General features: G+C 36.0%; 1 protein-coding gene across 1 annotated transcript in view; it reads right to left on the bottom strand.

The window, feature by feature from the left end:
- LOC114668304 (DDB1- and CUL4-associated factor 1-like) overlaps window positions 1-25192 on the bottom strand; it is a 76313-nt gene that overhangs the window by 5785 nt on the left and 45336 nt on the right. The window contains exons 9-22 of the mRNA XM_028823968.2: window positions 22285-22443; window positions 20864-21043; window positions 20212-20421; window positions 16060-16229; window positions 13114-13238; window positions 10898-12158; window positions 8156-8354; window positions 7670-7752; window positions 7173-7257; window positions 6795-7028; window positions 4276-4369; window positions 4032-4136; window positions 3795-3868; window positions 3426-3518 (exon numbers count right to left, since the gene is read on the bottom strand). Coding sequence (XP_028679801.2) covers window positions 3426-3518; window positions 3795-3868; window positions 4032-4136; window positions 4276-4369; window positions 6795-7028; window positions 7173-7257; window positions 7670-7752; window positions 8156-8354; window positions 10898-12158; window positions 13114-13238; window positions 16060-16229; window positions 20212-20421; window positions 20864-21043; window positions 22285-22443 — 3072 coding nt within the window. The remainder of the gene's footprint in view (window positions 1-3425; window positions 3519-3794; window positions 3869-4031; window positions 4137-4275; window positions 4370-6794; window positions 7029-7172; window positions 7258-7669; window positions 7753-8155; window positions 8355-10897; window positions 12159-13113; window positions 13239-16059; window positions 16230-20211; window positions 20422-20863; window positions 21044-22284; window positions 22444-25192) is intronic.

Below are 25192 nucleotides of genomic sequence, written 5' to 3'. Positions count from 1 at the left end.
CTAATTTTGGTTCTGTACGTTACCACAATGAATTTTAAATGAAACAACTCAGATGCAGTTGAAGTGCAGACTTTCAGCTTTAATTCAGTAGGGTGAACAAAACGATTACATAAAAATGTAAGGCAACTAAACAGATTAAACAGATTTTTATTTTCATGGGAATTGTTATATATGCATAATAGAACTAACTATTTTACATTACAGCGAGTAATTAACCATAGTAAAAAATAGTAAAATGTAATAAATTAAAAGAAAATTATGTTTCATGTTGCGTTAGAGGTATTTGTTGCGTTATACGTTTTCGTTCTGTTTGGCTTTGAAATTAACACGCAAATACTTTTTAAACTTACACTTTTATTGTAAAACTTCAGTAAAAACAATATTTGGAATTAACTCTTCGTCAATAACGCTTTGAATTTTGATTCCGTGTTTGGATTTACATCGTGACAACGCAACGCATAACTGCCCGTGAGTGAATATCATTTCTGCTCTCTAACTTTTTCAGATGTATGTCCCTGTGATTTGTTAATTGTCATAGCAAAAGTTATTCTAACAGGAAATGGTAAACGTTTTAATACGAATGGCATATCAAGATCTCCTTTGGTGTCTAATGTTATCCGCGGAAGATGTCCTACATTACCTTTCTTGTCGCCTGTTAAAATTTTACGTCAGAATTGTTTGACCAATTTTGAATAAAACTAATTTTGTCTTATTGCTTAGCTCATCACTCATACATAAATTACACAATAACATTATAATACATCCTTCTTTCAACAGTAATTTGGCCGGTGGAAGACCAGATGGTGTTAACAGTTGTAGATATTCTAAAGGATATTGTAAGTTGATGTTTTCATCTTCCACACAATCACCACCAACTGTTTCAGCATAGTCTATTGATACGCATTTAACCAATTTGCCGTGTAACCGATCGACAATGTTTGTGTAAATTCGTTTGACTTCATTGTTTCTTGGTGCTAGGATTGCCTGTGTACTCATTTCTTCTGTTGATAACCCTTCGGGATGAAATTCTTCACTAAGATTTGGACATAATAAGTCTTCTTTTCTTGGCAATAGTCTCGTCTCGAAATTTTTTTTTTATTAAAAAAAAAAAAATGTACTAAGCCAATTTCACGATACACTACTTCAACTTGGGACGGGTGGGATGTCAGACTTCACAACTGCTGTAGCTGATATTGTCATCCGGGTATGTCAATTTAAAGACCTGCCTTTCCCCTATCATTAGTTGGTCAAGAGTCCTGTATTCAATTCAAAAGTTCCTCCCATGAGTCAAGAGTTTCATATATTATATATTTTTCATATTATTATATATATTATTATTATATATATATGTTGATATATATGCTGATAATTCAGGAAGTAACTATTTAATAACATTTTAGCAGGAATTCATTAGTTTTGTTTGTTTTAAAACTAGTGACTGTATATAAAAAAACGTGGATTATTTGACACAAGTTAATATGGAATTCTTTTTCCTTTGTACATAAACTTTTTTCACAACAGTTGCAACTATCCAGTACTGCTCACCTATTAATCTCATTTATGAAAATCTCTTATGTACTTTTACCTACAAACACAATAATACATTTTTTTCTTGGCCACCACTACAAAGTACAAGGGGTAAGTAACATTTTAAAAAACATGGTGGAGAATTCCTTTAAGATATTAACTCTGTATAGTATATGTCAGCTTTTTTAACCTTGCAAAAGGCTAAACATTACAATACATCCAAGATAAAGGGAGCAATAAACAGATGGATAAAGTACTTTGGAAATTGTCAGAAAATGTTATGATATAAGGAACATTTTCAAAACAAACTAAAGTCAAAGTTAGAATTCTATAAGAACCAGCAAGCCCGCGATTCTCGAAAGAATCGCAAATCCAAGAATGGCAATCACCTCATGGAGGGTGGGTGCGTCCTGGGAAATGTCATTTAATTAAATAAACATATTTGTACTAAAGCGGTTTCTCTTTGAAGCTGTGACTCATGTGGTTGTGGTGTTTCAGAAGCGCGTTGTAGGTGCCTTGTTTCCATCAGGACGTAAATGCATGACAATATCGTGGTGAAACGGAGGCTCACCATCATCACTTTGAAACACAATTGCCACTTCATTAACGATGGGAACATTGTATCGTCTCGGATCCTGTTCTTTGTCCTTTATTAGCACTAAGGCAATAGTAGTTGTTGCCACACCGTCCGCCTCTGCTTTTGTATTTGCTTCTCTTTCAACCTCATGTAGCATTTCTATAGAGTTTGCTAATGGGTGATTGTTTATGACTTCAGCTACGTTTCTCATTATTAGCTCTGTGGTTGATATACTGCGTCATCTAGATGTAACACGTACATTTGGACACATTTGCGGTGGTGATTTGGCTCAGGGTGCACTGTTCCAATCCGATGCAATATTTGTCAACACACGCGAAAGCAGTATGGGCCATTCCCAGGGGGGAAGCCGGTGCGTGATGAAATATCATGGAGGGTGGGTGCGTCCTGGGACAGTTCATTTCAAACGCACTTCTGTTATTGTTTTTCTTCATGCAGTCTCGTTTTTGTTTTTTTATGGCTGTGTCGTCGTATATGCGGTGGTGTGGCTGGTCGCGTCCGGGAGGCTGTACAACCTGGCATGCACGCTTTACCTCAGGTTTAGTTCACAGGTCGTAGGCATAGTAAAGTTTCCATTTAATTCAATAACCCCATTTGAACTAAAGCGGTTTCTTTGTGTGGGCGCCTTCGTTCATTGTTTTTATCCATGTTGTTTGGGTGCCACCTACTGACTCTGGGAAGCTGCCGCGTTTTGGGAAGCCGCTGCGTTTGACTCTGGGGCTGGCGCCACGGCGCAGCACATTGTGTTATTTGGTTTTGGGCGCCTCCCCTACTGACTCTGGGAAGCCGCCGCGTTTTTGGGATGCCGCTGCGTTTGACTCTGGGGCGGGCGCCAAGGCCGCGGTGCGCATGCGTGCGTTTCACTCTGGACTCTGGGGCAGGCACCAAGGCCGCAGTGCGCATGCGCCTCGGTGCGTCCACCGTGCATAAATTAACTGTGGTTTCGTAAGATAGATCAGTTCAGTTATCTTTTCAAATTAAATAAATAATGATTATCATTAGGTGCAGAGCAGCTGTCTTCTCCCAATTAAGGGATTACATAACGATTCTAGGACAGAGGGTTTTAAGGCATGAAGAGAGGTTGAAGGCATTGATTAATTCGAGTTTAAATAAACACAGTGAAGGTTGACCTGACAGAAATTTTACAATTATGAATGTAATTAGGAAGCAGGCCTTTTATTTTTCAATCTAATGTATTTTAAACAACCGATAGTTCCTTAAATTGGTACACTATAAATTTTTGACCCCAATCTTGCATGAAAAAAGTACACTCTAAAATAAAAACTAGAAACAGTTCCCCAACCTGATCATCATCTTCTTCTTCCTCTTCTGCAAGCCTCTGTCTACCTACTTCATAGAGGCGACACACAGTGTCAATGTTTAGGGAGTCCTGATTCTAAAAAGAATAACATTTTGATTTAAACATGGTAACAAAATCTGAAAGCAAGTATGGAGTTGGTTTATTATTAGACTTTTGTAATGTCTTATTACAAATCAAAGGAGTAGGAACATAAAATAAATCAATACTGGATGTACATATAGTGTTAACCTGGGCAGACATTAGCCATTAGACACATTGTATTAAAGATTGTTAAGTATGTAACTATATACATTTTTTGAATTCCAAAAAGTAACAGCAATGTCATTTCAAAAGAATAAATACAAAAATTACCTCAATAACAGCCAAGTAACAGTCTTTGGTGTCGGTGCACAAGTCAAATATATTTCTTTTTACATCAATGGTTGCTGTGAAGAGATGAAATTTTACAATAAAAATAGTGCACTTTTTATGGGGGGGGGGGGGGGAGACTTTAATAACATTACATATTTCAATCCAAAATTGTCGTTTAAAATATAGATAAACAAATTTGCATTCTGAATTCATTTAATATAAGAAAAAACATCCTACCTATAGGTTTATAATCTGTGGCATCAAAAGTTCTAAAAGAGGAACCAAATGGACTTTTCATTCGCTCTTCAATCATGTCATCTTCATCATCAGCCTGCAGCATTGCTACATAAGCAAAAACAAACAAAACTGGGTTTCAGTAGCTAAATGTGCGATAAACTACTAATTATACTGATAGGATACCAATACATGCTGTGGATAATAAAAAGTAATAGAAAAACGTCTAAGTTGCCCCATGCCTTACCTCCATAAATAACAGTTCCATTATTATTGAAGACAATCCTGCACTGGTCTAAAGCAGGAACTGTGTGTAGGAGGTGAAAAGTCCTCATATCCCACTTGGAAATAATAGTTAAGATAAATAAGTGTACTACATTAAGAGAAACTGCTGCAAAAAATAGTAATATTTGAGGGAAAGTGAAGAAAAGTTCTTTTTAATGATACATTAAAATTATCTTTGCATCCAAAATTAAATTATAAAAATAAACAAAAACACAACCTATTTTAAAGTAACAAATAATATGAAAATGAAACCTGTTTAACACTAAGAACCTATGTTTACTATAAAGCTATCTTCAAACAGTACACATTGGGTCTGTCTGAATTATTCCTAATGCAGTATCTGTGAACTATGCATTCTTCTTACTTGCAATAAGACAAGCAACCAGTGATAATCATCTTTAAAATAAAATTATAAGATCTAAATCAAGTTATTAAAAAATAATCCAAACTTTTGGCTTGAGGTGAATAATAGAAGGGCGGCATGGTGGCGCAGTGGGTAGCGCTGCTGCCTCGCAGTTGGGAGACCTGGGGACCCGGGTTCGCTTCCCGGGCCCTCCCTGCGTGGAGTTTGCATGTTCTCCCCGTGTCTGCGTGGGTTTCCTCCGGGCGCTCCGGTTTCCTCCCACTGTCCAAAGACATGCAGGTTAGGTAGATTGGCGATTCTAAATTGGCCCTAGTGTGTGCTTGGTGTGTGGGTGTGTTTGTGTGTGTCCTGCGGTGGGTTGGCACCCTGCCCAGGATTGGTTCCCTGCCTTGTGCCCTGTGTTGGCTGGGATTGGCTCCAGCAGACCCCCGTGACCCTGTGTTCGGATTCAGCGGGTTGGAAAATGGATGGATGGATGAATAATAGAAGCTACATGTCATTCTGAATTATGCTGAAAGTGACTGCAAAGGAATATGCAAAGATTGTAAGACGTGCAGTTACCATTTTACAATATGACAATGCTGAGAAACAAATCTACTGCTGAAATGTGTTAAGATCCACAATTCAAGGTAAAGTATAACATAAGCTTATCAATTCAGACAAACATTTTTGAAGCATTTTATAACAAATGATAAAAGTAAAAAAAAAACAACTGAATCAATGGAGAGATTTTAATTCTCTAATGGCTTAGAAATGAAGTTTTATGGCAGAATGGACAAGATCATGTGAACTAGTTCTTTTGATACAGAGGGTAAAGGCCATATTGAAGTACATTCTTTAGAAGGACCACTTAACAGACCAGCATCATACTGATATACACTGGCGATTTCGACATTCAATCTGGTTATGGTTGGTTAGGAAAAATAGCTGTCCTTTCTTCCTCCTGGTTTTCAGAAATGAATCCTACTCACACTGCACAGTCTGCAACAACCATTTTGCAGAACTGTACTTTCAAGAAGTTACCATAATCCTCTTACTCTATAGATAAGGCCATGTACGACCACCAACCAGGACTTGCCTTCAAGCTATGTGGTGTGCTGTTGATAAAGACTCGCTGCAGAAGAAATACAAAAACATATGATCTGAAACAAAATGTTTTTGTGAATATGATAACATTTGTTTGTTTCTATTGGTGTTTCACTTATTAGACCAGGCTTACCATTTTCATCACCACTTGTGTAGCAAGTACTGAAAATAGTAAAAAAAAAAAAAAAAAAAAAAAAAAAAAAACAAAACAAAGAATCACCTATTAAAGATACTTTTTTATGCTGCAACTTAAAATGTCAGGCACGGGGTTCTTTCTGTACAATTTAAATGATGTGTTTGTATGTATATTATAAGTCAAAGTCTGTGATTTTTAGGCATGCACTTTTTACAATCAAGAAACATTTTCTTCATTTAACTTTGGGTCTTTGATGAAAAGTTTTCCCAAAATAAAATGCTACAACTTAAGGGAATTCAGATTATTTAATGTTTTGATAACTTTTTTTCATCATTTTACTTCTTTAAAAGTAAAATGCACTCTACAGTGCAAGACAAAATACCTGAAGAAAACCATTACGAATATTGACGATAATTTTGCAATACCACAGAATTCTCTGACTTGTACTATCTTGGGTACTCAGTCACCATGGCAACAAGGGGAGTATTTCAAGTCATATGTCCCAAATCAGCAGACTATCAGCATCATTTTACAAAACAATACCAGAAGTTTTCATTCTGCCACAATCTGCTCTGCCCTGGTTTCCCTTGTCAACCGCATTTATTAACATTTATACAAGGGGAAGAATGCTTATGAAAGAAAGCTTCCTACAACATGTCTAAATATAGACCACATGGTCTGCAGTACTTGCACTGGCAAAAGACTCAGGAAAGACAGCCCTATTGATTTAATGGTGTCAGATTAAAACAAAAAACTTAAAACATTGAAGTGCGAATAAAAGTGCCATATTTGTAAACACATAAACATGTAAAATTAACTATGCAAAGGAATATCCTTTTGCAATATAATCTCCACTTGTAATAACTTATAAATAAAATTCAACCATAAAGGATACAATTTCAGTATTAATTATTATCTCCAATCCATTTGGGTGAAATACTCCACTGATGTTCATATTGAATTTATCAAACTTGTGAATGGCCTGAGAATCGCGAACATCCCAAAGTACTCCATCATTTAATACCAAATCATCAGTGGGGTTAAAGGTGGCACAGTTCCTTTTATAATTGTTTGAAAGATCAGGGTTGTAAAGTGTAAGGATATTCTGTCCAGTCTGGATATCATAAATCTATATTTAAAAAAAAAAAAATAAAAAAATTAGTCAAAAAACGAGGTTACAGTAAAGCAAAAAGTGGTGTTTAGACATCTAAACACACAGTACAAATCGTGTAAAGCTCTACAAAAAATACAATTCCAACTATAAACAACTTACATGTGCAATATCGTCTTTTGTTCCAATTACTCGGTCTTGTGAAAGTTTACTAAACTCTACATAACGATCTTCGACAAATGAGTGCCTAGAAATTAAAAAATACCAAAATAAGATTACGCAAAGAAAAAACTTCACCTTACTGCATGAAATTTGATTGTCATGTATAATTTCAGTTTAATTCAACTAAGCAAATATTCCATTATAGAAAATGACTCATTATAAAACAGTGATTAAATTTAACCAAAAGGCGAAGGACAAAGAAATTAATCAGTAGTAACTTCATGCACTTTGATCTAATCAGATAACCAGTCAAATGTCAGTGATATTTTTCAGTTGCCAGCAAAGCAGTAGCTTCAAAGATCAAAAACACAATTGTTTACCAATATTTAATTGTTATTACGGTTTATATTTTTGAGGACAATTAACTAATGTGTGCATTAATAACTAGTGTAGTATCAAATATGTTATTCCATTCTGCTGAACAATCAGATTCTTACTTCATGTCAAAAACAGATTTCATGCCCCAAAGGGCTGAATGGGGTAATCTCCAGTTGGTTGAGGTTAACAGCAATGACCCATCCTAGATTTTAGAAGGAGAAAAACAGAAACATTTTACTAGTGGTCCTATATAGGGTGACGAGAATACAAATATATCAAGACCATGGAATTTTAAATGTGGTAGTAAATCAAGAGTTACTGAATAAGCTATTTTGGGGAGAAGAGAAAAGAAACATAATTCCAAATTACCAAACAAAACTAGAAATGCACAATTTTGGCTGTTGAGACTACTACTATTGAAATATTGTTTCTAACCTGTTTATTTTTTTTAGCTTCAAATTAACTTGTGCTTATTTTCTTCTAGAGAAGACAAATGCAAAAACAGCCCTTGTCCAACTCCTTTGAGAAAAATGGTTTTATTAGCAAAATTCTTTATTGGGGAAACAGTAATTTCTTCAAACATTCTGTTCAATAAAGCGACTTACTCTAGATGGTTCAAGGTGCGAGATCGCAGTACTATGACAGTTGTAACTGGCTTCCTCTTGACCAGTGAAGACATTATACAGTTTCAATTGTCCATTACATGTTCCCAACATTAAAAATCGTTCTCTTGCTGAAAATGCACAACACACAAAACCACTCTCATCCTCATCGGCCTCCCGAAAGACAGAGATTGGACGAAACCTATGAACAACAGGGGTTTGAGAGATAAAAGACCACAACGCATAATGATAACCAAACATTTCCAAATCGTTAACACAATTCCATAAAACACATTAAAAAAAGAAACACCAAGAAGAAAAAAATGTTTACCAACACATTTAAAAATTTGTTTAAAAAAACAAACAAAAAAAAAAAACCAACAACATTCAAAAACTGAGTTGTAACTTTAGTGAAGAAAAAAATAAAAGCCCAACTTTATAAACCAAAATTAATTAAACCCTCTTAAACCTTTATTGGAATGTCTGAAAGACATGAAAATATGGATGTCATTAAATTTTCTATGAATGACAAAAAAAAAAAAAACAAATGTGTGTCTTAATGCCTTTGTCAATTCTCGGCCTTACTATTGCAATTCATTATACACTGGAGTTAACCAGTCATCCCTTGCTTGTTTTTAACTAGTCCAGGACACTGTGGCTAGGCTACTAAAAGGCACAGGAAAAGTATATATACAAAAAAAAAAATTAAAAATAGCACAGTATCAATACTTCAGCATTTTCAGTACTGGAAATAAACATCAGCTTTTCTATCAATTCCTTGCCCTGCCTACCACCTAAAATATGGAGCTGGTACCTTGAACCAAACTACAGTGATCTCTCGCTATATCGCGCTTCGCCTTTCACGGCTTCACTCTATCGCGGATTTTATATGTAAGCATATTTAAATATACGGTATATCGCAGATTTTTTGCTGGTTCGCGGATTTCTGCGGACAATGGGTCTTTTAATTTCTGGTACATGCTTCCTCAGTTGGTTTGCCCAGTTGATTTCATACAAGGGACGCTATTGGCAGATGGCTGAGAAGCTACCCAACTTACTTTTCTCTCTCTCTCTCGCGCTGACATTCTCTGATCCTGACGTAGGGGGATTGAGCAGGGGGGCTGTTCGCACACCTAGACGATACGGACGCTCGTCTAAAAATGCTGAAAGTTTATCTTTATGTTGCTCCCTTCTGTGCAGCTACTTCGTGAAGCGACATGCTGCACGGTGCTTCGCATACTTAAAAGCTCGAAGGGCACATATTGATTTTTGATTGTTTGTTTTTCTCTGTCTCTCTCTCTTTCTCTGCTCCTGACAGAGGGGGTGTGAGCTGCCGCCTTCAACAGCTTTGTGCCACGGTGCTTCGCATACTTAAAAGCCAAACAGCCCTATTGATTTGTTTGCTTTTCTCTGTCTCTCTTTGACATTCTGTGCTCCTGATGCGCACTCCTTTGAAGAGGAAGATATGTTTGCATTCTTTTAATTGTGAGACGGAACTGTCATCTCTGTCTTGTCATGGAGCACAGTTTAAACTTTTGAAAAAGAGACAAATGTTTGTTTGCAGTGTTTGAATAAAGCTCCTGTCTCTCTACAACCTCCTGTGTTTCTGTGCAAATCTGTGACCCAAGCATGACAATATAAAAATAACCATATAAACATATGGTTTCTACTTCGCGGATTTTCACCTTTCACGGGGGGTTCTGGAACGCAACCCCCGCGATGGAGGAGGGATTACTGTATCTGCAGAATTTCAATGATCAGCACTAATGGGGAATAAGCATTTGAAATATAGGCGTGAATTTTTTTCCACGTTTAATGCCTCATAAATCAAAGCTTGATTTCTTTCGGACAAGCACCTAGTTGTTAAAGAAGAACTATAACAGGAGTAAAAGCTTTCAAAATCTGAATGATCTGATGTGACTTCGTGTGGAGATACAGAAGGCCATAGTTGCTTTGAAGAAGAATTTTCAGCAAGCTATAAATTGGCAAATAGGAAACTATGGACCAACTATTTTTGATTTTAAAGACATCTAACCCTAAATAACAAGGCCTGAAAATATAAAGCATCTGGCATTAACAGTGTAAAACTTAACTTATGCAACATTGTCATTCTTGTAGTAAAATTAGGGCCACACCCCTTTTAAAAGTCTTAATATCTCAGAAACTAATGAACATAAAAGCCAATAATTTAGCACACTAGTTATTGGGTACAATGGCATTATTTTCAACAAGTATGAAGCAAATCAGAGATGGTTCCTCAGAAACATCTGTTGATTTGACACAGAGTGACTACTTTTAAATTCCACTTAAGCTTCCATTCAGTTCGTGTGATGCCAGATTTTGCAGCATTACACTGACAAAATACCTGTTCTTTATCTTTCTGAAGGAACATACTTTAACACATGGTGCTTTCTTTACGGTTTTAAATGAATTAACTTTTATCATTAACAAAGTCACATACTAGCTGTTAAGTTACAAGAAACACAAAAAACACAATACAAAGAGGAGTACAACATTCCGAAAAGCCTACAATGGCAGAAACATGAGACTGGGAAGAAAAAAAAAGTTTTAATATGGGCTAATAGTGCCAAACATCATAACACCATACAACACAAAAATCGGGACAAAATATATAATTAAGTATAGTCTAACTGGTTTATTTGACATGGTCACCATATCTAAAAAATAACATTACTTCAAGGCAATAAACTAGTATTAATTTATTAACAATCTCAGAAACAGTACCTGCTGAAAACAAGTTGTCTATTGAAGCAACCGCCATCCACACCACCATACTTGGGAAAAATAACCCTACGTGTGAGACGAGAAGTAAAGTTAGTTGGAGCCTGGCATCTCTGCTTGGGCTCAGGGCACTGGTGTGGGGTAAAAAGAGAGAATGGGGGGCACGTTGTCACTGGGTTCTTACAACGAGCATGTTGCTCTCTCAGGTACTCTGTGATGATACTGTCCAATGTAGGAGGAGACGGAAGATGTCGATCTAACTGCTTTTTCATTGCTGGACTCTGATTGTAAGCTCCATGATCAGACTTTTGTCGCATGATTCTGAGTTTTTTGCCATTGCAAGGAGATGGCCTTTCCCTGGTAAAGCATATTTTGCCAATCAGTGGAGACCCATTAGTCTGTGGGAACAAAATACTTGGCTGAACCTGAGAAGTTGATGGTCTGACTTGTCCAAGGCTAGTAGATGGAGCATTGGATATAGATGGGTGATTGCTTATCCTGGGGGAGACTCCGTTTGCCAGGCGAGGCGTACGTGGAAGTACAACAGAAGCAGCAGAACTTGCAACAGGAAGAAAGGCAGAAGAGGAATGAGAAACTAAAGCCATGGGGAGATCAGCTTCTTTGGTAAGTGCTGCAGCAGTGTCATGTAGTCCCTTGGAGACAAGGTGATTTCTAATTAGCAACAGAAGTTCCTTTTCAGAAAATGAAATACGTGATTGTGCTACTACATCTGCCTTCTGAAGTCGAGCAAGTGAAACATCAGTGCCAATTAGCAATGGCTTTCCAGAAACTCTCTCGATCAATTCTGCTGCATATTTGCAAAATTTCACATGCTCATTCCTTTTGTCCTGTAGAACAGGTTCCCTCATGAGTTGCTGTATTTGACCACTGCTGAAGAGTGGCAGCTTACTAATAATTTGTTTCACAGTACTACTCCGAGACAGTCCAACCAAAGCTTTGCAGGCAAGGGCTCGAATCTGATCAGCATCGGTGATTGGCATCTTAACAGTTAGCAAAGAAAGAAGAACTTTGATGCCATTGTTAGACTGAACTACATTCCACATTTTGGTCAGGACATTCTCACAGCATTTGGGATTTTGGTGAGGTCTGCGCCTAGGAGTATCCAAAACTAACTTTCCAATACTTGATATGCGTTTATCTGGAGCACATACACAATTAATAATAACCTGAAGAGCTGATTTCTGGATTTCTGCATCATTCACAAATACTTCTCCTTCTGCAACTCCAAGGATTATACTCATTCCTGCAAAAAAAATAAAAGGAAAGAAATACAGTATCAGAATCAATTTTAAGAAAGTCAATGACACATGTATACAAAGAAATGCAAGATTTCTTCAAAAATGCGTATGTTTAAACTAACAAAAACAAACATATTTGTTGATAAACTATTCACATAATTACTGATTAGGTAAAACACAAAATCAAATTTATGGGAGAGCAAAGCACCTAACAGCTCCTGACATGATTGGAAAGACTGCTTGGAATGAGTGTTGGGGACGAGAAGCTAGTAGTAGACTGGCATGCATTTTAAAGATAGGCCCAAACATGGAGAAGTAAGCAGGCAGAAGAATTAAGGTATCTATAAATTTTGCTGAAATTGCTAAAATCAACAACCTTTTAGAAATTCTTTGGCTTACACTAGAGGAGTTCATCATGGAGACTCGGAGAAGTAACTACATTCTCCCTTAAAAAAAAGGCATAGTTAGTTTCTTAAGTTGTTACAGATGATTTACTTACCTGAAGGAAGTCTATATGCAAATACAAGATAGACTGAGCTTTCCCAATTAAAGAAAAAAAAAAAAAAATCTAATTCAACTGAAATCCCAGACTGTCAAAGATTTAAAAGACTATTAAGAATCGATTTCAAAATGTCTCCCACAAACAGCGACAAATGGAAAGCTATTCCTTTTGTAAGAGTTTTTTGTGTTTTATTTCTTCATCTGGATGGATGGATATGTAAAGACTGCTTATTTAATAAATTACTCTTCACATAAAAGGCTATAGCAGTAGACCGATTATGTGCTACAGACCAAAATAAAAGCTATTACAATGAACATTCGAAACAAATCTGAAGCTTTGAATGGATCTACAGTAAGATGATTATATTCATCACCTTTAGTATATATCACAACTGATATATACCCCATTTTGTATTTATCACTCACCATTGCACAAATAGAGAGGAAAATAACTCTTACCAACTGTTGAAACAGTTGAGCCATTCTCATCTAGTAAATCCACAGGTTCAGCTAACAGGAGCTGTGTTTTGGGAACTACTGTAAGGATGGCAAGTACATCAAGAGCATATCGTACAGTATCACTCCTATTAAAACAAATGGGAAAATTAACAAATTATAATAATATGCTTTAGTAAAATCTGTAATAAGGCAGGCATTGCTATTGTCCTATCACTCTTAACACAACAAGAAACCTCACAACAAGAAACCTCAGCCTTGACTGATCAGGCTTCATCTAGAGGAACATAAAGCTAGCAATTAACCTCATGTGGTACATCATTTTTTTCTGCATTCATTTAAATTACGTGTAATTGTTAACAGTGTTCAGCATTCTTAATTCTTTTTACTTTGCAAAATGTATACAGGGATTTAAACTTATAAACCTAGTAAAAAAAATTTTTAACACTAGAATTACCAAAGCCTACGAAAAAACTTGTAAATCCGGCCCAGCTTAAATCCCTTCGCACCTCTCCGTCAGTGTCTTTTGTCTTGTAAATGTGCCGATCAAGACAAGCAGCAAGCAGCCTACTATTCCATCCCCCCACCGCCGCAGAATGGCCACAAAGTTCTCCCAGTTCCAGCCTTGATTATCTGGGAGTAAAGTGCTGGAATTTTAGAATGGAAATAATAGATCGTTATTTAGAACACATGCATTTCATGTGTGTTCCGTTTCTACAATAATCTGTGTAAACACATCGTTAAAACAGAAAGTTTTTCATATTTTAGTAATAAATGACAAAATGTAGACAAACTACGTAATGTGTGAAGCCTGAAGTACAAAGATTAAAAACACTTTCACAAAAGGTTCAAGGATAATGCAACAGCTTCCGTGGCACAGTGGTAATAAGAATTGCTGACTTGTCATCAAGAGTCCACCGGTTCAATCCTGACTGCCTCGTATATTTACCGTTTTGAGTAGTGAGCTGCTCTTATTGTTAACATTATACAATAAAAACACACATTTGATTTGCGTCTGTAACAGCCGGTGTAAATGTATAGCACTTGTAAAAGTTAGTGTTTTTTTTTTCACTTTTATTCTCTCACTCATGATCACGATACATCCTGCCGGATTTACGAGTTTTTTCATAGGCTTTGGTAATTCCAGTGTTAAATGTATTGAATAATTAAAAATCTAAATCTCTTAATATGTTATCGATGGCTCCAGGTTCAAGCTGCCAAAGACAGTTGAGCCAAACCTAACCATCACACAGTGTTTTCTACTCCACTGCTCTGTTTTGTGATGTACATATTTTCAAACACTTCTCTAATACACCAAAAGTATTGTTATTCATCCGATCATTTGAGTCTTAAACCTAAGATTTTTGACTGTTGTTTCATGTTAAGGTGTTTTTTGTAATGAATGCAAATGGAAAACTACTAGCAATTCTAATTTTTCTTTAAATTATAATAAAACAACACATCACACCAAAAAGTTATTTAGTCATAGACATTAAAAAAGAAAAGCTTCACAGTCTTTAACTACTTTCTAAGAAGATACCTGTAGCACACAGACTTAGTGTTTCCATTTGCTTCTTCCTTTAATCTGTTTTTTTCCAGGATTTACAGGTGGCATTTGAATTATGTTAATAAAATTACTCTGACCCATCTTCAGTGACAGAAATGGTGTGTTGCTACATGATGTATAGAGGTTACTGCTGCTTTGACCACATATACTGTATGTGCAATACAAAACATGTCAGAGGACTCTGAGCTCACCACATACAATAAGAGGAATGATTGGAGAGATTCTTAGAACTCAGTCTCCTTGGTTCACCTTATAACTAGATATTTGGAAAAGGCCAATCCAGTTTTCAGTTGTCATTTAACAAATAAGCCAATAGCATTAGAAATAAAATCATAAATACAGAAGACCTTGTTGAGTTGTCCAATATGCCAGTAGACAGAAACTCATAATTTTGATTTATCTTTGTCTGTGAAGCAGGCCAACAAGCAAGGCGGACACATTACCGCTCAAGGGTCTCACTGTGGTGCTCTGATAGTGTTGTGGTTAAAGTCTTTCATTTCACACAAACACTAAGCATGTGTGATTATGTTATTTAGCCCAAGGTGGGTCTTTTTCTATGCTGCAACACTTCAGATGTGACACAGCCTCTCATTTTTTCTAGTATTGGGTGCCTTACAAATGAAAAGTTATTCCTTTTGGCTGCACCCATTACATAACCACTTCTCTTCTTCTGTTTTAAAATAGTAGCACTGAAGACAAACAGACTGGAAAGTAATTAAACTAATTCATTTTAGGCAATGTAACACAACAAGGAACACAGTTTTACTGTGCTCACACTACTGCATTCCCTTCAGAAACCATCTCTTTTTCTGGGTAATTGTGAAAGCAGGATGCTTGACTGTTCACTTCAGTAATTTCAGCAGGTGGAGCCAAGCTTGTTATTCATAATTTCAAAAGAGCAGCAGTTTCAAAAATTCAATGCTCTTTCTTCAAAAATAAAATAGCCACACATATTGTATGTGGTACACTTTAAAGGCAATATAAGTTAAATACCAGTGCTGCCAAAAGGATTAAGAGAGAGACACAGTTTTCAGTCACATGCCTGCTGTCTATTATAACAAGCTACAGCCTAGCTCTTCATAGAATTTCTTATTTATTTCACTGTTAACCATTAATAATTTTAAAATTTTTTAGAAATTTTCATCAACTTATGTCCACATTGTAAGATAAATACATAAAAATGCAATTTGAAAAAGATTAGCTTTAAAAGTGGTAGAACTTTAACATATGACATTCTCTAAATATATAAACCAGTTATATTAGCAGTTGTTCATAAAAATACTTTCTTTGTTAGACAAAAAACCATGTAGCATAAAAAGCCTTTGTCTTTATTTTTTAAAACCTACTTCTGCGTTACAAAACATAATATAACTGCATCCTACCGTCCGTAATATGTTCTCCAGTCACAAGATATAGAAATTAACTGAAGCATAAGCTGGATACAGGAAAGTTTGTGGAATACTTCAGCTGGCTCCCAGCAAAGACGAGCTGGACCATATTCTATCAGAAATTCCATCATTTCTACAACTTGTTCCCGTGTATAAGAACAGGCCTAAACAAAAAAAGCAAAAGAGGAAAGTTAGATGGAATCATGTTTTAAATCAAATGCCTTATATTATTAGGCATAAAAGAGAGTGGGCAATTAACACTTCCACCCATTAAAAGTCCCTCTTCCCCAGTGTTTTTAATTATAGCATAAATCAGAAACATTACATGAGGTGGACTAGGCCACAAAGAGAAATGGAACAATAATGAGTAAATAACAACTTGTAGCAAATACCAATTTTCCTACAGATCGAAGTCTCAAGGAGGGGAGGAAAAAAAAGCAGGTGTAACAAAATTATGAGAATTTTTTATATTTTAAAAACACTCTGGCTTCCAATATAAGCAAATGTGTATTTGCTGCACTTCCCATTTCCTGCCCACCCATGAAATCACTGCACTTATGCTGGTACAGGTGTTCATGCCTTCCTTAGATACTTTCAAAACATAGTTGCACTTATGTTTGTGCACGTGCACTCGCACTCTCTCTCTCTCTCTCTCCCATCCATATGCACTGTCCTTCCACGTTATTTAAACACAGCTTTCTTGTGAATCAACTGGGATAGATTTTGAAGCCCAATTCCTGCATAACACCTCTGCCTAGTGTTCCTCTTAAATTTCTGATTTGCCATACATATAAAACACAGACTTGATGAACTGTAAGGCACCGTTAGCTTTAATCCTTTCTGATATGAGCCCCAAAAATCCACCTGAGGGTACCTTATTATTTTTGACAGTGAAGTACTTTTCGTTCAACCTGTTATCAAGTTCTTTATGTCTGATTCATTATGATTTCAGTTTTCCAGTTAGGTTCATTACAAATGGCCCTAAATAATATAGAACTGTGAAAACTATATTCAAATAAAAACACAAAATTGGAAAAAATGTTTACATTTCCACTGTAAAAATAAGAACACAATGAATGAAACTGAAGTGAAAAACGTATCTTCAACTGATAGTCACTTTAAGTTGCACCATCTTATTTTGACTCTGTGCTGCCCTTACTTTTATATGTAATAAATGTTTAATTTCCCTAGCACTATCCCTTACTGCTAAATCAGAACACAAAGTGCTTTACGCAATATACAGTATTGCATGCCTCACATCTTTCTACACCATAACACTCACGTAATCTGCCAATGGACACAATAAAATATGTTATTCAAGGCAAAACACGATATTATCTCCACAACCAAGATTGGCACAGCAACAAAACACAGCTATATATATATATTCTTGACACAGAAATAAAATGAAATATATATTAAGGTGGCAAAATAAAAGCAAGCAAACAGGTAAAGATGGATTAATCTTCATACAATTTACATACTACCTACATCTTGGAATCCAGCTGTTGCCAAGGAAACAACTCTAGCAATGAACCCACTTTCTTGTCTTCATTGTAAGACAAAAGCATTTCTGGATCTGCTATTGTTGTGAAAGTATTATTTTAGAGATTTAGTATCAAAATACAAAGTAACTGCTACTGCTAAAGAAAAATAAAGGCAAAAATATTGCACCAATACAAGCAAACCAGTTCTACTGGCTTGAGAAACCCCTTGCACCTCCCTAGGTCGCTTTCCAAATATTTTAATTGCACATGATAGGCTAAAACCTCATCAAAAGCTAAAAAAAGTGCTCTGAATGGTCGATACTTGTATCAGTCAGCATACAAAGGCTTCTGAAGGACATGACAACCATACCAACAATACACAGATATTGTTGGGGTCTGTTTGGTGCGAACGTAAGTGATAATTATAATAGTTAATGACAGTTAATTTTGGTGTTAATGTTAAGGTTGTGTGTTATTGAAAAAGCTCAGAAAGTCAGAAAAGGGGGATAGATTTTTCTACAAATTCTAGAATTTTGGAAATTTACAGTAAGGGAAGCATTTGAGGGAGGAAAAAAAAAGACTAAACAGAAAATATCATAAAATAAATGTCAAGCTAATATCATACAGTTTTAAGAAATAAAGTATAGTCTTACGTAACTGGATGGACATGAGGAAAAGGGGGGGAAAAAAACTTCAGTTTACATAAAACAAACATAAGCAAAATGTTTCTGAACCAGAAAAAAACTGCCAGAGACTCTTACAAAAGTCTCTAGGAGTACTCGGGAGTTGCATTTTGAGCTGTAAACCAGCATTAAAATAATACACTACATACATTTTCAAAAGCATTTTTAGTGCTTCATTCCCTTTACTCACCATGAAAGAATGTGAAGAAAATTCAGTTCTAGAAAGATACAACTTAACAGAAGTAATTTTTAAGTAGTGATCACTCCCTATGAATATATAGAGGGCAATAATTCCTTGCAGAACACAGGGTTAACTCGGTATATAATACTGTAATGAATGAATGGCCAAAGACCATTTAGCAGAATCGTACAATTTTTGTGCTTAATATGCTAGCTGAGATTTGCTTATAGATGAGTTTAAGGACACTGAACATATTTACCCAAATACATGTCCAGTACCATAAAGTCTTCATTTAACAATGATTAAATGCTCAAAATACCTACTTGTGTGACAACTAAGGCATTTGTAGGGTACATAATTCATTGCATTTAAGCCATATAACGAAAATGTGACCAAGGTTGAGTCAAAAGGAAAGACATATTGTCTCCATTAACTACACAGGTGTCGAACTCCAGTCCTGGAGGGCCACAGTGGCTGCAGGTTTTCATTCTAGCCATCTTCTTAATTAGTGACCTGTTTTTGCTGCTTATTTGCCCAAGTTGTAATTAACTTGACTCAGGCTCCTTAGTTGTTTCTTTTTCCTTAATCAGCAGCCAAACAATAATGAGACACAAAACAAGCTACCACATGACCAGCTCACCTGTGCCCATCACACAATATCTGAAAATAAAGAAAGGTGATGGTTTTGATAAGGTTGATCTCTCAGCTCACCTCACCAAAACATTGACGGTGTTCTTAGAAAAAACAGAAAAATCAACAGTTTTGGAAATGTCTGCTGTGGCAGAATGAGAGCAACAACAAGCCATGGAATTAAAGAATGGGTTTAATTAACAGCAAGAATCACTTCTCATTAAGAGATTGACTGGAGTGAAATTGGTTGGAGTTTGAAATCCCAGTTTAGTTTGTCATCTGTTGAGTTGTTTCAAATCTCATTTGTGTTTGGCTGTCATTTAATGAAGAAAATAAACAATCCAGAGGAATGAATCCTTAAAAACAGGGCCATTAAAATGTAGAGAAAAAAGCTGATTAGCAGTAAAAACTGGTCACTGATTAGGAACTGGGTTAAAATTAAAAACCTGAAGCCACTGCGGCCCTCCAGGCCCGGAGTTCGACACCCCGCTACATAAAAGACTACCCATCTTATCAACATCTGACAAATGACGAATATACTTAACCCAATAATAATAACTCTCCATCTGTAATTCAATTGGCTTCTGTACTGGTTTCTCTTGTGAACACTCCCAGATCTACTGTAATTCAAAAAGCAAAAATTCCTTGCAGAATCTATTATACTTGCTACCAAGTGAGGACATGACCAAATAAAGATGGCTCTGTAAAGCCTAAGCCATCAGGTTAGAAAAAAACAAGTGTAAATACAAAAAAGCACAATATTTATTATTGACGTCTATTATGAGAGAACACTTCTCTCCAACAATCAAATGGAAAGTCACTTTTGTGAGGATGTCAATAAAATGATACTACGCTCTCCCTGATCTTTATTTGTTTGAGTTTGTAACAAGCCAACACCACACAGAGATTAAAGGCAAAAGGTCACATGACTAGCATCACAAAATTCACAACTTGGAACACATTAATAATCTAGACATATAACTAAAAAATTCAAAGCCTTAATCACTACATCACACTGACATTAATTATTAAAAAAAATAAAATCCAGAAACAACAACATTGCACAAGAGCTGATAAAGCTATTTCCCCAAACACATTTTGATTAGTGAGGCACGACACTAACAGTGCAGAAATATTTTGATGTTACATCTTTATTAAATCTCACCTTATAGTGAGGCTGAGGATGAATTGGTGCTCCACCTTCAGTTCTCTGTAGAGTTTGTTTAACATGTTCTACTTTAACAGCCAAATGTGCTTCAAAATACCTTCTAAGGGCCATGCAAGTGTGCTTAGCTGTCTGCCGACTAGAAAAGATCTCATCATCACTTAGTAATGCACCTTGATCCTCTAAATTCAAGATTTCCAGAGTACTTATCTGACAAAGGCAGGGGTATAAGAAAAACAAATGACAGAGTAAATCACACAACATTATTTAATTTGTAAAAAAATAAATAAATAAATAATAATAATAATAGTCACATATTCTAAAGCACACAAAATTGTGCCTCAAAAATAGTCATTCATTTGTAAAGTGTTTTGAAGGATATCAGTTGCTATTTTAGGCTAAACATTTCAGTCTATATCAATCCCATGCACTGTGAATATCCATTTACAGAAGAATACACACCACCACTACAAGAAATTAATATGAAATTTTAAAGTTTCGGTTGTATTTAGTATGTATACAAATTTTAATGCTGTTTGCAGTTATATTTAGCTTTAGGCTATCACATTTAATCTATTTACTAACACAGTTTATGCATATATAACATTAACTGTTATACTAAATAAAGACAACATAAAGAATGGGTTTATACCAAATTCACGAGTCGCCGAAGGCCATCTTGTTTGTCGAACAGTTCAAGGACAGCACGAAAAGCAAAGGAAATGGAAAAGAACATGGTAGCATGACAGCCACCAGAGTCATGTGAGCATTCCAATAACCATAGGGTGTAGCCTACCACATCTGCCAATATGCTGTGAGGGAGCATGCAAACCTGAAAAAGGACAATATAACATTAAGAAGGCACACCAGCGCAAATCTCACATGATCCAAACACATGGTTAAAAAGTTACTAAGCACACAAAAGGAAAAACTAATTATTTAATTTGTTAGTGACTTTCTGTGGTATTTGTGTTAGGTTTATTTTGTAAAAGCACTTGTTAAACCATGCTTTGTAAAAGTATGCAGTTCATTGAGCAATACTTTGATTTTACTCAATAAAAATTCCTACAATAATACATTTTATTTCAAATTACTGAAACTCAATTTTAAGAGGAGAAACAAAAGGAAATATGCTTTTTGTAAATACTTCATCACCCCACTATATTTTTATTTTAGTGCCACCTTTTGCAGTAATAACAACTTCAGGTTTTCTGTGCTAAGTTCATACTAGTTTTGCACTGTTCTTTCTTCCAGGAAGATTTGTTACAGGATGTTCAGGGAAATCAGCTGTAGCTTTTTTGCCAGAAAATGTGCGAGTTATTTAAATGATTTGCTTTTGGAGCTAGAAGCAACACAACTGTGCCCTAATTAAGCAGTTATTTTTCAACTCTGTAAACTCCAAGATTCCAAAACACTGGTAATTAATACCTATGCAAACTGCATTATTCTATTTTTTTCTTTTACCATCTGCCTGAGTTTGTGCTGGATAACATTTCAACCATCTAAACCAAGAGATTACCAGGAGATGGCTGAACAAAAATGCAGAAGGAAAAAAGGTTTGAGGACATAATAAAGTTATCCATAACCTTTAACCATTGAAGCTGTAATACAAAGTACATTTAACAGCAATCATTTATTGAAACATTGTTGCTGTAATTGATAAACCATGACACACACAGAAATCCAGTGGGAATTCGCCCCTTGCATTTAGATCAGGCATGTCAATAAATCCCAATAAAAGCCTTTCAAGCGGCTCCACATCATAACTGTGGGTCTTCATGTAAGGCTCCCAGTCAGTGGCTTATGGATAGCTCTCAAGGATGCAGCTAGAGATGTATCACTTTAAATCCCAATTGCCATTTTTTAAAAGTATATCCTAGAATGTTTCAAGCTACCAAATTCATCAACCTCCTGGCACGGTGCTCCTTTCCCACTTCCTGCCTTGGTAGTAGTGAACAGATATAGCACCTTTATATGGTATGTAGTTCGCTAGGTTCACTAACCAAAACACAATGGAAGTGTAAATAAAGTGTTAAATAAAAAAAAGAAAAAAAAGAAAAAACACTTTCCTACCCTCTCCATTGCATCCTGGTTATACGCTAAATAGTATAAACACAAAGATACACCAGTAGCTGCCATTGAAGGGCGAGGAACTTCCAGGAGTTTTTGAACTCCACCATGTGCCACAAATTCTGCAGCAAACTTCTTATGAAGCAGAAGGGAGGCTAGATACTGAAAGAAAAATATATAGTCAATTCTTTGTATAAGGCAGCAAAATTTAAAATTCATATTCTTTAACCAAAGTTATTACTTTAAATGTCAACTTTATGATTAACAACCGACTTTCTTAATTATGCTCTATTGATATTCAACACATTTGTAACATATTAGTTAATCTTGTTAATTTTGGGGATAATCTCTACACTTTCCTGCTCCTCAGATGTTTAAAAGAAAGTTACCAGTATATAGCTTTTATAATATGAAGCCAATATATACACCACGTCACATTATCTGGATTAAGACTGAACTTCACAGAGTACAGAAAAGTAGGATTTGGAGGGAAAATCTACACTTTACGGCCTGGTTTAAAAAAAAAAAAAAAGAAAAAAAAAATATTATTATCTATATATTATATATATATCATATATATCATATATATATATCATATATATATATATATCATATATATATATATATATATATATATATATATATATACATACACATACATACATACATATATACATATGGAAGAGAAGGTCTGTGATACGGTTTGCATATTTGCAGCTGGAGATTCACAAAGGGAGAAGAAGAAAAAAAAAAAAAAAAAAAAAAAAAAAAAAGAGTCACGTATCATAAAGTAGTTTTTATTCCTGAGCTTTCAACCCCTACCAGGGGTCTTCATCAGAGGATAATGCTTAGACTTACAAGTATCAAAGGCAATATATAGCAACATATTAAAGGGGGGGGGGGGTGACTAAGTCAGTATGATCAAGAGGGGGGGGGTTTGTATAGTTTATTTATTATGTACATGTTCTTCTTAAGTTAGCATATGCTGGATTTAGGTCCAAGTGTCTGTTGATGGCGTTTTCATTTGATAGCCAAGACTCGGCCAACTCTCTGGCACTTTTAGTACTGGCCTTAATGTTTACTTTTACACTGTCCCAGTTGAATGTGTGTCCTGTCGATTTAGTATGTGCATAGATCAATGATAGTGCGTCCTTTCTTCCGACGGCGTTGTGATGTTCCTGTACATGTGTTGAGATTCTGATGAAGACCCCTGGTAGGGGTTGAAAGCTCAGGAATAAAAACTACTTTATGATACGTGATTCATTTTTTTTTTTCTCCCTTTGTGGATCTCCAGCTGCAAATATATATATATAGTATATATATATTTTAGATAGATAGAGACATACATACATATTACTAGCAGGAGTACCCGGCGTTGCCTGGGAATCTATAACTGGTGAATTTCCAAAATGAAAGAAACAGAACATAGAAACTGAACAAACATTTTTCTGATTGACATTTTATTGTAATAGTTAATATAAGTGGTCATTTTAGAGGCTTTAGATACACTGTATTTTTTGTTTTGCCTTGGGGTTCCGAAAATGAACAAATTGTGAGGATTGCCCACTATAGAACATGCTACGTAGAGTTGTCCGTGTGAAAAGTCTGGATTTTCCAAATTGATGCCTTTAACTTTGAGTGTTGGCCCTTCAGCCTGATTGTAGACGTTTGAAATCAAAGGGTAAATCATTCAGAATTAGCGGAATTCTTGGTACGAAAACATCTTGCGCAATGTTTGAGACGGCCATGAAATAGACTTTTTTGTGGCATCGGAAGTGGACTTTCTAATGCTATGTCTTTTTTTTTGGTGGCATGGGTATATTAGCGAAAAGCACGACAATTATAATGTGTCACATGGTATTACATACAGTATAAGCACCAGAGTGAGATGAATGTACATTTACAATACGTCGGAAAGATATACATCAGAAAGACCAAGACTGAAATCTTACTGCGAGTCGGAAAGCGAGCAAATAGCACCACAAATACGGAAAGCCAGTAAGGCGCACTGGGTCGTTCTCGTTTTACATCCATACGGTAGTTCCCCTTCACGCGATGAAAGCAGTCGGCTTTCTCATACTTGAGAAACATTGGTAAAGAAGGATGCACAGAGACCAAACGTTCCGCTAGATGGCGCCGCCATTAACGTCTGTTGCAACGTGGGGCCATCTTGTCGATGATAAGTACGGGGACGTGTGGCGAACGTTGTGTAGGTCAAAAGGTGTCCTGTGCTTGACCAAGGACATTTTTCCCAACCAAACATACCCCATGACCTCCTCCTGGTCACAAAGCAGCCCCATGCCCAGTTTGGTGGTGATCGGACGCCCGGTGCAGATTTGTATGGAGGACAAACAAACATAGACTCGACTTTATATATTAGATATATATACAGTACTGTGCAAAAGTTTTAGGCAGGTGTGAAAAAATGCTGCAAACAAAGAATGCTTTCAGAAATATAAATAATGACTGTTTATTGTTATCAATTTACAAAATGCAAAGTGAGCAAACAAAAGAAAAATCTAAATCAAATCAATATCTGGTGTTACTACCTTTTGCCTTCAAACCAGCATCAATTCTTATAGGTCCACTTGCACAAAGTCAGGGCTTTTGTAGGATTCTAGTCAGGTGTATGATCAACCAATTCTACCAAACAGGTGCTAATGATCATCAATGTCACACGTAGGTTGAAACACAGTCATTAACTGAAACAGAAACAGCTGTGCAGGAGGCTTAAAACTGGGTGAGGAACAGCCAAACTCTGCTACCAAGGTGAGGTTGTGGAAGATAGTTTTATGTCATGGCAAGATTGAGCACAGCAACAAGACACAAAGTAGTTCTACTGCATCAGCAAGGTCTCTCCCAGACAAAGATTTCAAAGCAGACTGGGGTTTCAAGATGTGCTGTTCAAGCT

Source organism: Erpetoichthys calabaricus, chromosome 18, assembly GCF_900747795.2.
Source record: "Erpetoichthys calabaricus chromosome 18, fErpCal1.3, whole genome shotgun sequence".
Taxonomy (NCBI): domain Eukaryota; kingdom Metazoa; phylum Chordata; class Cladistia; order Polypteriformes; family Polypteridae; genus Erpetoichthys; species Erpetoichthys calabaricus.
This window is presented reverse-complemented; position numbering and strand designations above follow the sequence as displayed.